Source organism: Phocoena phocoena, chromosome 5, assembly GCF_963924675.1.
Source record: "Phocoena phocoena chromosome 5, mPhoPho1.1, whole genome shotgun sequence".
In the NCBI taxonomy this organism is placed as follows: domain Eukaryota; kingdom Metazoa; phylum Chordata; class Mammalia; order Artiodactyla; family Phocoenidae; genus Phocoena; species Phocoena phocoena.
This window is the reverse complement of record NC_089223.1, coordinates 17581231-17598938: the sequence shown is the minus strand read 5'-3', so window position 1 is coordinate 17598938 and position 17708 is coordinate 17581231. Positions and strand designations below refer to the sequence as shown.

At 48.4% G+C, this 17708-nt stretch overlaps 1 protein-coding gene across 1 annotated transcript in view; it reads left to right on the top strand.

Annotated features, from left to right (window-relative positions):
• C5H4orf54 (chromosome 5 C4orf54 homolog) overlaps nt 1–16982 on the top strand; it is a 46932-nt gene extending 29950 nt beyond the window's left edge. Inside the window, exon 3 of the mRNA XM_065878139.1 lies at nt 11621–16982. Within this exon, the coding sequence (XP_065734211.1) occupies nt 11621–16982 (5362 nt within the window). The remainder of the gene's footprint in view (nt 1–11620) is intronic.
• The last annotated feature ends 726 nt before the right edge of the window (nt 16983–17708 follow it).

Sequence of the window (17708 nt, the reverse complement as noted above, 5' to 3'; positions counted from 1 at the left end):
TAAAGTTTTTCCATGGGAATAATATCTAAGGTACACAACTGGCTCCTAATAGGCTTGTTTCAAGCATAGAACGGAAATCAAGGCTTCATGATAGAACGCAGAGCCCAAGTGGTATCTCTGATTGCTGAAGTAGAGAGCCATCTGCAATTCAAGTAAATTTGATTTACACAAATTCAGCCACTCTGTTTGTGGGGGGCTGGGAGGCTGGAAATAAAATGTTATCAAGTGTTCTTCTGCATATACGTTTTTTATTATATACTGAATAAACATGTGCACTTATAAATTATCTATTGTACATAATCATACAGATTCGCAAATTATGTTATGCAGGGTTGTACACTCAAAACCCTGAAATCAGAATTTATGGGCAGTTTAAGGGATTTCCAAGGGTAATTTTGACCTTACCTGTCATTTTTACCTTAAGCACAGTCTTAGAAACCCATAGGCCCCAACCAGCCTGTGACTCCACGGTGAATTAAAGTTGCCATTTAGGGAGTGAAAAGGCCCAAGGGAAGGATGTCTCCTGGTCCCAAGTACCAATCCAAATTTCTCTTTGTGTTTTTGATCAGTCTGTGAGGTCTTATCCAGAATTGTATAGAGGTTACTTCAGCTACACTAAGACAGTTGGGAGAAAACTCAGGTGAGAAGAACTTTCAAAACTAGGAGAATATGTGTCAACATCAGTGAAAAAATGTTTGTGAGCTCTCATATTAAAAGTGTGTTGTGGGCTTCCCTGTGGCGCAGTGGTTGAGAGTCCACCTGCCGATGCAGGGGACACAGGTTTGTGCCCCGGTCCAGGAGGATCCCACATGCCGCGGAGCGGCTGGGCCCGTGAGCCATGGCTGCTGAGCCTGCGCGTCCGGAGCCTGTGCTCCGCAACGGGAGAGGCCACAGCAGTGAGAGGCCCACATACCAGAAAAAAAAAAAAAGGTGTGCTGTGTTGACACATGAACTTATCTACTGAACAGAAACAGACTCACAGATACAGAGAACAGACTTGTGGTTGCTAAGGTAGGGTTGGGGAGGGATGGATTGGGAGTTTGGGATTAGCAGATGCAAACTATTATATATAGAATGGATAAGCAAGGTCCTACCATATAGCACAGGGAACTATATTCAATATCCTGTGATAAACCATAATGGAAAAGAATACGAAAAAGAATATATATATATTTATATATCCGAATCACTTTGCTGTACAGCAAGCAATGAACACAACACTGTAAAGCAACTATACTTCAGTAAAATATATATATTTTTAAAGTGTGTTGCATTGAGTTAGAAATGGTATTCTTTCCCATGAGTTTGCTTCCCTGGCTGCTAAGGGCTTGAGAGAGCACAGTTCAGCAGAGTTAGCCAGAAAAATCCTCTGCACCTATTTCTATTCTTAGGGGCTGTGAGCTTGGTGATTATACAGAGACCAACTTGAGTCTTACGGAAGGCGGTATATGTTTCCAGGGACTAAAATAGCACCACATTAAAGTCAGGCAGGTGCTTGACTAGGGAATATGAAGCCATCTTCTCCTAAGAGGCTCTGAACATTTTTATTAAATGTTTTCAGCAAAATAAACTGTTACTAGGAAAACATGTTGTTATAAATATAAGAAGGGTCTGTGGGTCTGAAATGTATCTGGCTGATTTCTCCTTCCTTTGTAATCCCACTAAGCCTAGATGCTCAGCAGTGAAAGTTAGATCTCCTTGCATCCTTCATCACCCGTGGCTGCTGGCAGAAAACGGTCAGCTTTTGGAGCTTAAAGGAAACAGTCGTTCTTGATGAATGACCTTTTAAAGACTATGTATTCAGAGACCCAGGAAGCTCCTACTTGATATAATTGGCCGATGTACAGACAGCAGAGAATTTTGTTGGACGCAGTGACTGGTTTGATGAAGTGCTACGGCATGCTCCAAAGAGGCCTCTTCTGAATTTACCTCATCAACTGTTGAGCTGAATTATATACAAAAGTCATTATTTTAGGATTCATTCATTCTGAATATGTATTATTTGATAACAGTGTATTTAGAAGTTTATGTCTGCTTTATTTAAAACAGTTTTTTACTAAGCAAATTTTTAAGGTAAACAAGATACTGAGGGAATCGCTTGCTAACTTTTGAGTACTAAGTGTTTCTAAGGACTTCGGATGAAACCGTTTATAAACAATGTGTTAATAATTCCCAGAGATCACAGTGCTCTGATACGTTAGTTATAAATCCTTTTTAGCTAGTCATTTAAGGACAATTTTCCGTAAATAATGTTGTTAGCTTTTCTCCAGTTATCCAAAAGTAATAATTAAACTATTGATTGACTGATTGATTCAATAAAGTAGACAAAATAGCATTTACTGAGTCCCTACTCTTCATTCCGCAGGCAACAAAAGTTCGTTGGGTGCCTAGTGGTGGCACAACATTTTTTAGGTACTGGGGACAATATCAGAGAACAAAAGAAGCAAAAAAGAAAAGAAAAGAAAAAGAAAGGAAAGAAGGGAGGGAGGGAGAGATGGAGGAAGGGAGGAAGGGAGGGGAGAAAGAAAGAAAAAGAAAATAAAAGAAAAAGAAATTCTCTTCCCTGGGGAGATTATATTTTCCTAGATGTTGGGATTGAAGTAATATACAAGTCAGACATGTCCCCTGCCTACAGAGAGTTTAAATTCTGCTGGAAAAGATGGGCAGTAAATAAAGACCTACATTTTATTAAGGTAATTGGATTGGAATGGAATATACAGAGTGATGGGATACACGGTCATTCTGAGGCCCACTTTAAATATGATGGTCAGGGAAGATCTCATGAGGAAATGAAGATTAAGCTAAAATATGAAGGATACGGAGAAGCCAGGTATTCAAGAGCCAGGGGGAAAGAAGAAGGGTTTTTCAGACAGATTGATAGCCCAAGGCAGGGAAGGGTTGGCTTCTGGAGGACCACTGAGGGAGTCCACCCTGGAAACACAGGTGGGAGCCAGGTTGTGCGTGGTTTGGACTTTATTCTAAGAGCAATGGAGAGGGTTTTAAGAGAGGGAGTGGTAGCACTCCTTTGTATTTGTAAAAAATAATTTTAGCAGCTGAAGAATGAATTTGAGGGAAAAAGAGGGAGTTTGGGGGCCATGTGAGAGCTGTGAGGGCGGGGGCCGTGGTGTCAGCTCTGGAGATGGCTTTGGCATATATTTTGGAGATTGATTTAAGACGACTTTACCACAGAATGGGATGGGGATGAGGAGAGTAAAAGGGAGGACCAGCTTCCCTACTGATGGAAGTACCACTGTTGAGATGGAAAAGCCTGGGATAGAAATAAGATTGTCTGGGGAAGGGGAAGGGTGGTGCGAACAACCACGAGTTCCCTTCTTGACATGTTATATCTGCGATGCCTATTGGACATTCACATGAAAACGTCAAGTAGCCTACGGGGTATAAGAATCTGGAATTGAGGAACAACGGCTAGGCTGAAGGCATAATATTGGCAGGCACCAGCAAACGTAAAGCATTTAAAACCATGGGCCAGGATGAGATCACCTGAGGAGAGAAGACAGATGATACGTGAACAGTTAGTCAACACATTTTTACTCCAGACTCATTATGTTCAAGGCATACTGTCTAGTCATTGTGGGCAAACAGATGTGTGAGACAAAGCCTTTATCCTCAAGAAAATTACATTCTGGGTATGAGGAAAAACACAAAAAAGTGAAAATAAATGTCAAAAGAAGGGACAATGTATTAGTCCAGAGAGGGATTACTATGGGCATTGAGAATAAGAGTCACTTTATAATGGTGATAGTAGTCTAAGGACCACAGGTGGGGGACTGGACCAGGACTCAGAGGGATTGTGAAACCTCCAGAACCGGGTGGTTTGTATGCGTGTACGTATTTTCTCTAAGAAAGAGAATTGTCAAATTGCTATTGTCAAATTCTCAAAGGGTTTTGTAAGTCAAAAAAGATTAGAAGCATTGCTATAGGAGATCAGTTGAATCTCGGTTTTAAAAGATTGGTTAAATTATAGAAGGTACAGAGAAGGAGGAAGGATATTATGGGAAGTGGGGACAGTGCAAGACATAAGCAATGAAACATTCTGAGATACAAAAGTGCAAGGCACGCCTGGCAATTTTTTAGCCTTGCATGATTGGGACAGGGGATTAGTATGGAAGAGTGAAGAAACTGAAGCTGGAAAATAGATGGGGATGAAATGAGGGACAACCTTAAATGAAAACTAGGAGATTGGACTTTCTCCTACAGACCACGGGGAAGCATTGGATTCAATTCAATTAAAAACTATTGAACATTTGGTACGTATAAAGCAACATGTGGTGTTCTGGTTGGGAGGTGGAGATGGGAGATACACATGTAGGTAGAGAAGGGTTAAAATTTCCACATAGCATAACAAGAGTTAGCAATAATTAACATTTATTCCGTGCCTACTCTGGGCCAGGCCCTGTGCTAAGTGCTTTAAGTGGATTATCCAGTTTTAATCCTCACAGCTCTATTGACATGTACCCTATTGCGGTAAAGGGAACTTAAATTACTTGTTCTCGGTTGTACGGCTAGGAGAGGTGGAGTCGTGATTCAGACTCAGGCAGTGTAACTCCAGTGCCCAAGCTCTGGAACACTCTGTTGATCGGCCCCAAGTATCCTGACTTCTGCTGTACCTAAGGACGGCCATGACTCCTCGCTTCTCATCAATACCAGGGGTACTGGTGCATCTGGAGACACCCTGGAGTTTGCCAAGGGGAATGTGAAGTGACAAATACTGAACATTTTAACAAGTTATCAACTTTCTTTCAAGATTTGAAAAAAAATATGAAATTAGATATGGGTATATTATGGTTGTAAACATCACATTAATATTTTAATGAACATGTTGTGTAACGTGTGTACAGAAAAGTGAATAATCGTAAGCATATAGCTCAATATACTTTCACAAAGTAAACACATCCATGTAACCAGCACCGGATGGAGAAATAGAACTTACAGCACTCCAGAGGCCCCACTGGCCATTCTCTGAGCCTACCCCCGAAGGTCACCAGCATCCTGATAGACTTCCAACACCAGTGATACGTTTGTCCTGTTTCAGCTTTTTTTTTTTTTTTTTTTGCAGTACGCGGGCCTCTCACTGTTGTGGCCTCTCCCGTTGTGGAGCACAGGCTCCAGACGCGCAGTCTCAGCGGCCATGGCTCACGGGCCCAGCCGCTCCGCAGCATGTGGGATCTTCCCAGACCGGGGCACGAACCCGCGTTCCCCTGCATCGGCAGGCGGACTCTCAACCACTGCGCCACCAGGGAAGCCCTCCTGTTTCAGATTTTTATATAAATAGAATCATTTAGTATGTTCTCTTTGCAGCTGGCTTCTTCCTAACATTACATTTGTGAGATTCATTTACATTGCTGCATGTGGCAATAGTTTGTTTATTTAATTGACATTAGTTTTTAAGGTAAAACGTAACTCCACAATAAAATTATTTGCCTTTTTAGGGATCATACCCCAATTTTTTGAGAATGCAATTTGATCTCTTATTCCCTTTGGTCACTTCGATGACTAAGTTTGAGCAACACAGGAACAAGCACTGAATTTGGAGTCAGGAGAAATGGATTCTACTCCTCCTCTACCAATCATTGCCGCTGTGTGACCTTGGGCAAGTCACTTATAGTCTCTGAACTTCATTTCCTACATTAATGAAATAAGAAAGTAAACTTAAAAAGTCTCTTTGGTCTTCTGCAGTGAGTTGTCTTTGTTTCCACTCTAAGCTGCATTGGCTTAACTTAAGGAAAGTTTACAGAGAAACGAAATTTTTCCAAAATAAATTTTTTTTATTATAAAAGAAAAACTTGTTTGTTTTAACAGTTCAAACAACACTGAGCTGCATAAAGGAAAATTTAATAATAATTGTTCAATCTTACCTTCCTACATATACAAAAACAATGTCAGTTTGGTGTTATACTTCTACATGGTAAGTAATGTTCACTAGGTTTTATTATTGTTTTTGAAGTAGAATCATACTTATACATTTTTATTCTGTAATTTTCTTTTCATGGAAATTCTTCCAAGATTGGAACATATGTTTCTCTTCATTTAGTGTCTGAAGAATGGATGTCTGCACAATGAGCTCTAGCGTGCGTGCTCTGTAATCCATCAACCGTCCTCTACTGGTTGATATTCACATGGTTTCCAACTAATTTTTGCTGTCACAACACATTGCAATAAGCGTTTCTGTACATATGTTATTAAACCCTAATGGTCTTATTATGTATGATAGATAGAAACTGTCAGATTGTTTTCTAAAAAGTTGTTTAATTTGCATCTCAGTACTTGAATTTTGAGCAGATTTAAATGTGAGATTTGAAGCAAGGAAAGAAATGAGCTATTAATTTTCATAATGATTCCAAATAGTCATAGAAAATAGAAAGCTGAAAAATAAAATACTGAGTATATCTTTAAAGGCTCCGGTTTGAAATTGCTGCAGTCGGAAATCAGAAATGTGGGGAGAAGAAATCGTTTCCAGAGTAACACAAAACAGAAACATGATTTTAGCCCCCAAAATGCAATATCAAGAATTAAAAGGCAAAAAAAAATTCCTTTCTAAAGTCTCAGAAGTAAGCCATTGATGTTACTCCGTAGACAGACAGCTGAGTTGATTGATGCTTTAAATTCTGTTTCAACACCAACCAGAAAAAATTTACAGTAACTTGTGAAACACTAAGAAGGCACCTTCCGTGACCTGCTCTCCCAGACCAAGGAGGCCACCTTAGCAACAGCCCTCTCAGGCTCCCGCCTCCTACAGGCTAGGATAACAGACAGCCTTGGGTGAGATGGACAAACATTTAGCGTTAGGCTCTTCAAAGTGGTCTGTATTCCAGAGAAGAAGACTTATTTGTCCTGTCCAAGTTTCACTTTGAGGTTGGTCTGGAAGGGATAATTTTTCTTTATCCAGTAAGATCTGAAACACCCGAAACTCCACTACTCCCTCAAGAGAGAGTGAGATGGAAACTACTGAGAAAGAGGAAGAAGAAGGGGCATGGGTCTGGGGAAAGGGAGGGCAAATGTGCAGGAGACCATTGAGACAGGTGGTGGGCTAGGAGGGACCAGAGAGGAGCAACACCCAATACACATCCTGACTCAAGGGGAAAAGTAAAGGACTTCTCGCGCCACCTCTGCCCTCTGCGTGCCCTGTGTCTGTGAACATTTTATTTCTGGTGGTGAACTGTTCCTTCTTGTCCTTCCAAGTTTTAAGGGCATAGCTAAGAGGCTGCATCTCCAGTGTGCACGGCACGCTTCTACGATAACGTGCTCTTCTTTGCACAAGAAGATATTTATTCATCCTCACGGGACATGCTGTTTTCTATTCACAGGGATAGTTTTACACTAATCCTGCCACTCCGTTTCCTTGGTCTCCATGGTGACCAGCTCTCCCATGTGCAGGCAGCTGGTGGAGGCTGCGGAACAGCTAACTGGCCAGCACTGGGAAGGAGCCTGTGACCTCCACCTCATGGACTGAAAGCTCAACCATCAACTGAGTGTGGGCTTGAGTCAGTCGAAGCCAGGTAGTGAGGGTTCCAGCACTTACTAGTTGTGAAAAGTCATCCAGGTTACATGTCTTCACTCAATTTTTTTATCCATAAAATGGGAATAATAATTGCCCTTGCATGGTGTTTTTGAGAAGATTTAAAGTGTGTAAAACATTTATATCAGTAACTAAATAATAGACACTCTGGCACAACCAGCCAAAAAACCAACCAAACAAACAAACGAAAATGGTGCCGCTCCTTCAGATGTAATTCTTACAGGTGTCAACCTGGGCCAGGAAGAGGAACAGCTGGCTACACTATGGGCATTAAGCAGTGGCCTGAAGCAAAACCTCCTTCACATCAGTGTTCGCGGATAGGCGTGAAGGTGTTTATGGAAAGCCTTACACAAAATATAAAGTAATCAGTCTCTCTCTCTCTCTCTCTCTCTCTCTCTCTCTCTCTCTCTCTCTCTCTGTCTCTCTCTCTCTCTCTCCCTTTCTCTCTCCTGTTGTACCCCAGAGAATCCTGAGACTGTTTCTGTTTGGAAAATCTTTTGTCCAACTCCTAGTTTGAGCCAGAGTTTAAACCTACCTCTTCATTTCTGCTCTTCCAGTCTACCTCTGATAAACTGTTCTTCCTTTCAAATGAGGTGTTTGTCTATCATACTATGTCACTGTCAGAGACCTGAAACATAACCATACCCTTTTACCAGTTGGTGGATAGCCTGGCCTTCATTCTTCATTTCTTTAATCATGTTAAAGTTTTCCCTACTATGATACATTTCACAAGACTTTCAGGGAATGCTAAGAAACTTTCTCTGCGGAGATAAAAATAATGACACAAGTCATTTCCTTTTTGTTGCTCTTTGAATTCCCATATAAAGCTGTCTGCCGAGTATACCTTGCCTGGTCTGGCAAGCATGCTTGCTTAACATGGTTTAATGCTGGTGGCATTAGTCACTGTTAATTGCTCAAGAGCTGAGATCAGGTAGGCTGAGTTCATCTGCAAAAAAAAAAAGATGACAGTAGTCGTGTGAGGAAATAAAAGGCTCTATGGCTAATGAATGACAAAAGTCTTTTTCAAAAGAATGGAGAGTACGGCATTGTAACACACTGATCCAGAGCTCTGAAAATGCCAGAGGGCAGAAGTCTGGTGTTCTTAATTGTTTTACTTTACCCTACAACTGGTCTTTGTTTTTCCATGTATGAGTTTCTTTTTTTAAAATCTTTTAATAGAATCTGTCCTACTCCAAATTCTCTGCTTTTTTTGACTTTTAAATAGAATTTGTGGTTTGAATTAAACCCCACTTTTCGGAAATTGACCTTATCTAAAAAAGGTTTTTCTACGGATTTTTCCTACACTGGCATTCACTTAGAAAAGAGAAAAGGAGGCACACGGATATTTTGGAGGTAAGTACCTCTTTTAGGATAACCCTCTCTCTTTGCTGGGGGGCTTTGGCTAGGGGTGCACTTTCTGGAGGAAGCAAAACTCTGGAAGTAAGTTTCCAGAACTCAGGGCATTAGACAATTATGCTTTAACCTACATCCAGGGCATCTGACCTTCCAATTTTGTACTTTGCCAACTGCAAGGCAAAACTTCTAAAATCTGCTGAGTTGTCATGACAGACAGGGCCATATGGAAAGTGCTGGAAAAATTTCTTCTTAGACTATAATTGCCTTGATGGGCAGAAACTCCATCTTCTATTCAGCTGTGGAGTGTGCATGGCCCACAGAGCTTGAGGAAGTGTTCAGGGTTTCTCGTCCAAGGCTTCAAAGCAAAATTAAAATGGGGCATTGAGAACACTCTACTTGCCTGGAGGAGCCGATTATATTTTATTTCATTTTACGTATACGCTCATGTTCCTTAATCCCTGAATACATAATGTGTACACAGGTTGATGATATAAACAAAACAAAACAAAACCGAGAAACGGTGATGTGGTTGACTTGTGGTCATGCAGGTGAAGTTGCCTAGGATGCGTTGCTCCCGTCTCATTGAGCATCTGGGCGCCCTAGAGAGTATCTGAGCGCGGAAGTCAGCAAGGCTCTGCAGCATCACGGTTTAGGGTCAAAGTCTGGAACTAGACAGCCCGGGTTTGAATTCTGCTCCACAATTTCTTAACATCTCTGTGTTGCAGCTTTCCCATCTGTAAAACCACTACAATAATTGTACCTAACTCACCAAATTGTAATGAGAATTAAATAAATTAATACAGACACATTTAAAAGTGCTTCAGATGGCGTCTCACACATAGTAAACACTTTGTAACTCATATTGTAATTATTATGATTTAAAATTTTTATTATCATTAGGAATCCAGGACGCTTCCCTGGTGGCACAGAGGTTGAGAGTCCACCTGCCGATGCAGGGGACGCCGGTTCGCGCCCCGGTCTGGGAAGATCCCACATGCCACGGAGCAGCTGGGCCCGTGAGCCATGGCCGCTGAGCCTGCGTGTCCGGAGCCTGTGCTCCGCAATGGGAGAGGCCGCAACAGTGAGAGGTCCGTCTACAGAAAAAAAAAAAGAATCCACGATTTTGTGCCATTACACACGGTTCTCCATAATCAAAACAGTTGATTGCAAATTTAGCAAGTCCTCTCTCTCTCTCCTTCTTGTTCTTTCGTTCCCTTCCTCTCTCCCCCTCTCTGTTTCCTTCTGTTTCCTTTTCTCTTTTACTCTCTTCATCTAGCGCTCTGGCTTTATGTCCACATTGTGATACTTGGTATTATTGCCAGCCTTCCCTATGTCATGTTTTTAATGGCAGTGATGTGGGCAGAAGGGAGTTGTCCTGGGGAGAATGGCAGGGCTGTGCCGTCCACATCCCAAGGATGAGAAGGCAATGCTTCAGTTGCTAGGGGCCCCCACTCCATGCCTCCTCCCACGCCCATGCAGAGGAAGGAACATTTTTCTGTGTGAGGGTTGCCTTCATGTTGGAAGGGGATGGTTGATGGTGTTATTTTTGTTCCCCACGAATGTGAATGTTTAAAATAGTGCTTTATTCAATCGGCATAAGTGACACATAGACTATGTATAGTGGTGGAATTGGGCCTGGCAGACGATGAGGGCCAGATCTCACCAAACCAAGAGTCGTGGTTCTCCATGGATAGCAGCCAAGGGATCTGCTCTGAGGATGGCCAGTACAGAACCCCCATTTGGGTTGCCTGGCGAATTCTTTTACACAACTACTGAACTGTTTGAAATGGAAGGATCTCAGAGCCAGTGAACTGGGATTTGGGCTTCGTTGCCATGCGGCATGCCAGTGGGTCACATTTCCTCTCTGAACCTCCCTCCAAGCCGTACTGTACTCATGAAGGGTAAGGGTATTCGTCGCTCTTCTGTGCCTTTTGACTTGGTGCCCTGCAGGTCTGGGATTCAGCCAGTGTAACTGACCCGTGAGGCTGCAGCCCAGGCTATATTTAAGTGGAGGTTTATTGTCTCGCCACGGTGTTAGAAGTTTAAGGAACCTGCTTGAGGTGGTAGGGATTTGAAGTCGTGTCACTTTTAACCCATGTGCTCCTGTTTAGTGACTATAATTAAAAGTTTATTTGAAGTGTTAAGTTCTAAGTCTTTAAAAATTGCCCCTGTACACTTCGAGTGCACAGTAAAGATTCTAGAAGGGTTTCTTCCTATTTTTAAACAAACAGATTACGTTTCATAAAGTAGGACTTTGGGGAAGGAAGGACAGAGTGTTTTATTCCTGTGAAAAGTTTTATTACCAGAACTTGATTGATTTGAGATGAAAGAGAAAGGAAATGCATAGATTTTGAGACAAACTTAAAGCTACCATATGTTCAAGGGAGATTTTGAAGTCTTTCAGAGCTGTCCTTAATTGATTTGAAATGCAATGCTGAATTTGGGTTTTATTTAAGAACAAGGGGGAAAAAAAACATCTAATCAGACTTGGGAGTGAAAGATGACAGTCAGTAAAGAACAATTTCATACTTGCTAGACATCCCTGTAATAGATTACATAGGACATTTGGTTGATTTCAGTTAGAACCCACATGCGTCCTCCACCCCCAACACTCTCTCGTCATCTTAGAGCCTCTTCTCTCTACCCTCAAGTGTGGTTTCCGTATGACTAGGGAATAGACACTAAAAATATTTCTGGAATGACGTGACCCACTCTTACCCCATCCAGGAAAGGAACACGGCTTCACAAGAAACAGCACATACTTTCCTTTCGTTTCTGGGAGTCCCGGGGTCGGCCTACAGATGCTGCTCCTTCCGTGGCCGACGGCATTCAGACTCCTAGCTGCCGATGGTGCCAGGCAAACAACTGGACAGAACAGCTCAGCTACGGGAAACTGGCCACGGTCTCGGCCGGAGCCGCAGCCCCCTGGCCACAGACCACCTCTGCCGCCCCATCCAGGAGCCTTCCTTCCTCCCTCAGCCTCACCCGGGCCCCGCCACAGGGGCTGAAGAACCGGAAGGTGGTGGCAGCCGCGGCAGTGGTGCCTATAGCCTTGGGGCCAATCCAGGCACGTGGGACCCTGCTTCGGGCTACTCTGCAGCCCCTCCAGGGCCAGGGAGGGGCCCGGGACCGCCCCGGTGCTCCCCACTGTCTTCTCCTGTCGCTGAAACCTAGGCGAGGGCTCAGAATGGAAGGCGCCCCTCCTGAGCTGAATCTGCAGGCCAGACCGAAGGAGGTCAGGGAGGGGGTGAGCGGAGCTCAAGATCGCCAGGAGCTCAAGCAGCAGCTGCGGCCACTTCTCAAGCCATCGGCCTCCTCGCAGCGAGAAGAGAAATATGTGGAGATGCGCACTTCAGCTGGAGTGCAGAGGGACAGTCCCCGGACCATGAGACTTACTCTGGAGCAGCGCCCGGGGGATCAGAGGGGCTCTAGCAGCCCCAAGGAGAAAGCCCAAGACGAAGCCGGCAGCCAAGAGTGTGAGGCTCCAGCCCCCCAGAAGAATCCTGCCTCCCTGGAAGCCTCCGGACCCCAGTTCTCCGGCACTGATGAGGGCAGCAACCTCTCGTCTCCCTCCTCCGCCCTGGTGGACAAAGCAGAGGAAGGTGGCCTTTCCAAGACGGGTGATACCACCACATCCACAGGGGCTCTGGCCACCTCGTCCTCATTGTTAGACTTTGAGAGTGACAGTGGTGAGAACGCAGTGAGCTGCCAGCCCAAGGGAGGAGAAGAAGGGGGAAAACCAGGAGGCGGAGAGAGAACCGAGTGCAGAGACATGATTACCAAGTCTCAGGGCAGCAGGGACCCCCCCCAGAATCAGGAGGCTCACTACATCACCACCCACGAGATCCAGCTGAGCGAGGTAGAGCAGGACACGGATTTCGACGTGGGCCTGGCCTCCCGCTGGGATTTCGAGGACAACAACGTGATCTACTCATTCGTGGACTATGCTTCCTTTGGTGGCAGCGACGAGACCCCAGAGGACGTCACCACGCCGAGCGAAGAGGACGATGACAACAGCTGCTACCTCAGCACCGCTCCCAGCACCAACGCCACCCGGACACCCAGCCCCACCGGCAGTGACCCTGCCCGCCCCAGCGCGGGCAGCAGCGGTGGCGACACCAGCAGCACGGAAGTGGGCAGCGGCCCCTCGGACAGCAACCCCACTCCCCCAGCCACGGGGCCTGGCACTGCCACCCCGTGTGAGCCCTTGCTGCAGCCGCTGGAGGCAGCCTCAGCCGCCGCAAGCAGCTGCGGGAGTGCAGCAGGCCAGATCCTCCTATCAATCAAACCGACTTCCCGGGCTATAAATGAGCCTAGCAACGTGTGTGCAAAGCAAAACATTATTTACGCTGCCAAGCATGAAGGCGACATGAGCCTCCGCGTCCCTACAGCTGCTGAACACAATTCAAGTTCACTGAAGCAAGACCCGGCTGCAGCCGTGGCTCAGGACCATGCAAAGAAATTCATCGCCGTCCCTGCTCGCCTGCAAACGCGGTGCGGGGCCGTCCGGGCGAAGGAGCTGGTGGACTCCTCCAGCGGGGCCTCCAGTGCCGTGAGCGAGCTGGACGACGCCGACAAAGAGGTGCGTAACCTGACCTCCCGGGCCTTCCGGAGCCTCGCTTACCCCTACTTTGAGGCTCTGAACATCAGTTCCCGGGAGTCCTCCTCGCTCTCCGAAGTCGGCTTTGGGCGCTGGTCGGCCTTCCTGGACTTGAAATGCGCAGGCGTTGGAGCCAGGGTGGAACAGAGTCTCCTCAGGAGCAGCGCCGCCTCTGTGGCTGCGGGTCTGAGGAAGGGCAGTGGGGCCAGGACGACCGCAGACCAGCTCTACATCCAGTCCAAGAAGTCCCAGACCAAGGCCTTGGAGTTCGTGGTCAGCAAAGTCGAGGGGGAGATCAAACACGTGGAGACACCTCTGTGTTTCCAGAAGCAGGTCCAGTCGGGCTCCCACGTGGTCACCCTTCTCGAGCCTCTGAATTTACGCAGTGAGAGCAAAGCCAGCTCCGCCGCGGGGCCCTGCAGGGCCACCAAAGGCCCCAGCAAGGGCCCCGGGTCAGTGTACACGGATGATGGCTCGGAGACCTCTGAGGGCAGCAGGCTTGCCTCCCGAGCTGACGGCCCCCAGAAGAAGTCCAAGTTTGCTTCCAGTCTGCTCAAAAACGTCATCTCCAAGAAGATGCAGCGGGAACATGAGTTCAAAATGGAGAGGGGAGAAGTCAGTGACACATCCCACCATAACCTCTCCAGCACCTCCAAGGAGACGGAGGGCCCTCCCCCCGGGGGTGAGAAGCAGCGGGAGAAGGGCCTGCAGAGGCAGAGTTCTCGCCACTCGGAGGCCGGCTCTGAGTACACGGTGGTCAGCGTGTCTGATGCAGGTGGGGAGGGGTCCGTAGCTGGGTCTAAATCCCCAGTTTTCAAAGCCAGTGCCCCTCGGGAGAGCCATGCAGGCTCCGGCCGTAATTTCGCCGATGGACCCCCAGTAGAAGTGTGTGAAATTAAAAAGAGTGCGTCAGAGACTGTCAAGAGCATCTTCCTCCGTAGTCAGAACAGTGCATTCCGGTCATGGAAGGAGAAGGAGGCTGACAAGCGGGAAGAAAAGGCCCCCATCGGGAAGCTGAAACTCCCCAAAGGGGGCGACTGGAGGGCTGATCTCGGGGAGATCTCTGCCAGTAAGTCCACCATCATGTCTCGCCTCTTTGTCCCCAACATCCAGCAGACACCCAAGGACAAGCAGCCGGGGAAGCAGGCCACCAAGCACCCCGCTGCCCAGGCCACCTCCACAGCAGTGGTCAGGCCCAAGGCTCCCGAAATTAAGATCCGGCTGGGAAGCGTGCAACAGCCGAGCTCGGACTTCAACATTGCCAAGTTGCTCACACCCAAACTGGCCAGTGGCAGCGCCTCGAACCTCTTCAAGACCACTGAGGACAACAGCAGGGCACAGCAGAAACTCTTCCGGGGGGACAACCTGGAAAAAGTGCCCCAGTTCCAGGTGAGAGATGTCAGGGACAAGTCCAAGGCCCAAGGCCCCCTCCACCAGGTAAGAGATGTCCGGAAACTCATCAAAGCGTCAGGGGACAGCAGTGACAAGGGCAGCGTTACCCCAGAGCAGGGGCTGACCGGGCCCAAACCCAGGCAGCTGGCTCCTGCAGCTGGTGGATCGGGATCCCTGTCCCCCATGGTGATTACGTGCCAGGCTGTGGTGAACCAGAGGGGAGACGGCACAGACCGAGAGCCCAGGGAGAACGTGGGCGTGGAGGGCAGCAGCAGGGCCTTGAATTCCTCCTCACCAGAAGGGACAGTCTTGGTTCACAGGGCATCTGGCAGGCTGCCCGTGGCCACCATCGCCCCCAATAAGCCTGAGCAGGGCTCGTACCTGCCCGTGCTCAAGATCGTCTCCAAGGCTCAGAAGACCCCAGAGAAGGCCAAGGAGGAGGAGGTCAAGGAGGAAGGAAGGGGCCCCAAGACATCCCGCAATGCTCTGGAGAAGCTGACGGCGGCCGTGAGGTCCATGGAAGAGCTGTACAGCTTCAACAGGAACGAGTGGAAGCGGAAAAGCGACCCCTTGCCCCTGATGACCGACAGCCACGTCCTGTCGCTCATCGCCAGTGAGGAGAGAGGAGGGGCCGGGGTTGCTGAGCGGGAACCCGACAAGTTGGCCAAACGGGTGGGTGGGGCGGAAGAGCGGGGCGCCGGGCACAAAGGCGCAGGTGTGGTCCTGCGAGGGGGCCCCATAGAGCGTCTGCAGCGGAGGAACTCCAACCCGAGCGCCGAGAGTGTGTCCGCCCGCGCGGCCGCCTTTGAGAACCTGGCCAGGGAGAGGCCCCGGTCCCTTTATATCCCCCCGGTGCACAAGGATGTGGACAGAACCCAGCCCCTGCCCCCGCTCCCCAGCCACCAGAACATGCTCACAGTGAGCGCCAGCAGCACCCAGAAAACTGGGGGTGTCGCTGGCAAGTTCCCACAAGGCCCCGCTGCAGAGAGCCCTTCGGCGGCGGCAAAGGGCATCAAATCGCAGGGACTCCGGTCTCTCAAGATCTCTCCGGCCACTCGGGCATCTCTCGAAGAGGTGACCAACAGGAAGAATGGCAGCCATCTGGAAAAGAGCCATAGCGACTGTGAGAATTACCTGACCATCCCCCTTAAAGGGAGCTCTGCAGCTGGGGAGCTTCCAGGCAGGCCTGGGGCGGGGAGGGAGGCCCCTCCCTCCTCAGCCACCTCTCTCTGCAGCTTGCCCCCGCTGAGTGCCCGCAGTCAGGTCCCCAGTAGCCCCAAAGGCTCTCAGGTCAGCGGAACCAGCCGGCCAGCTTGGCGCACCAAGCCTGACGACCCCCGGGGCACGGGAACTGCCCCCGCAGAGCCACAGAGCCCCGAGCATCCCCCCACCACGATCTACCACCAGCAGCTGCTGCCCTTCACCCTCCAGGGGGCGCAGCCCCAGGTCCTCTGCTTCTCCCCACCAGGCATGCCTGCCCCGGCGCCTGTGGGCCCAGCTCCGGTCCCCACAGACCCCTTCCAGCAGCCGCAGCCTCCGCAGACCCAGCGCAAGATGCTCCTGGATGTGACAACCGGCCAGTACTATCTGGTGGACACACCAGTACAGCCCATGACCCGGAGACTGTTTGACCCCGAGACGGGGCAGTATGTGGACGTGCCCATGACCTCCCAGCAGCAGGCTGTGGCTCCCATGTCCCTGCCTGGGCCTCCCTTGGCCCTGAGTCCGGGGGCCTACGGTCCCGCCTACATGATCTACCCCGGGTTTCTGCCCACGGTGCTGCCCGCCAATGCCCTGCAGCCCACGCCAATTGCTCACACTCCAAGGGGCGCCGAGCTCTCCCCGCTGGCAGCAGAGCCCCCCAGCAAAGAGGCAGCTGCATCTTTCACCGAGGCCCCTTACTTCATGTCCTCCGGTCAGTCTCCCACCTCCTCCTCTGCCCCAGCGGCCACATCCCAGCTGGTGGGGGCCAAGGGCTTTGCCCAGCTGCATGGCAAGCCTGTCATCAGCATCACTTCGCAGCCCCTGGGGCCGCGGATCATCGCCCCCCCCTCCTTTGACGGCACCACCATGAGCTTCGTGGTGGAACACAGATGATGGGCGGTCACCAGAAAGCAGAAGGGCGCAGCTGCTGGTGAGTGGACATCACTTTGATAATCAGGTTTAAGGGATTAACAGCAGTCCTATTTCTTTGTGTTTGAAGGGGCAGACTTACAGCAGCGGAGGCTGTCTCTGGAAATGGGCATTTCAGAAGAACAGAACAAAAACTGCATCCGTATTATTAAGGAGCTAATTTTCTTGCCAAGCTTCCTTCTCTCCCTGCTCCTCAGTCCCACAGCTGGCCTTTCCCCTTTGACCTTTTCAAATTGCCTGAGTGTTTTTCCCACAGTGAGTGGGAGGGAGGTGAACCCTGGATCTCTCAGGTTAGCCTTGGGTGAAGATTGGCAGGGGGAAGCAATAAAAACCCGGTCTGGATTTTGTGGAGTGAGCGAGCTTCACTCTATTCTTAGCAGCCCCAGTGACAGGCACGAAAATCCTTGGGGACACCGTTACTCTGGTTACTCCTCAGAGTAAAGAGAGTCAAAGACTGACATTTTCTTGTTAGGAGGTTTCCTAAAATCTACAGAAAGGCTTCTCTCCCTCCACCACATCTTCCTCTTGGAGTTTCTTATACAAAAAGGCTGTATTTTTAAGCTCTTGTTTTTGTTTTCAGACAATCAGAATACTTTTTCTCAGGTGAGTCCAGTCTTTAGGGTATTTTACACACACACACACACACACACACACACACACACACACACACACTCGGCTTGACCTCCAGGG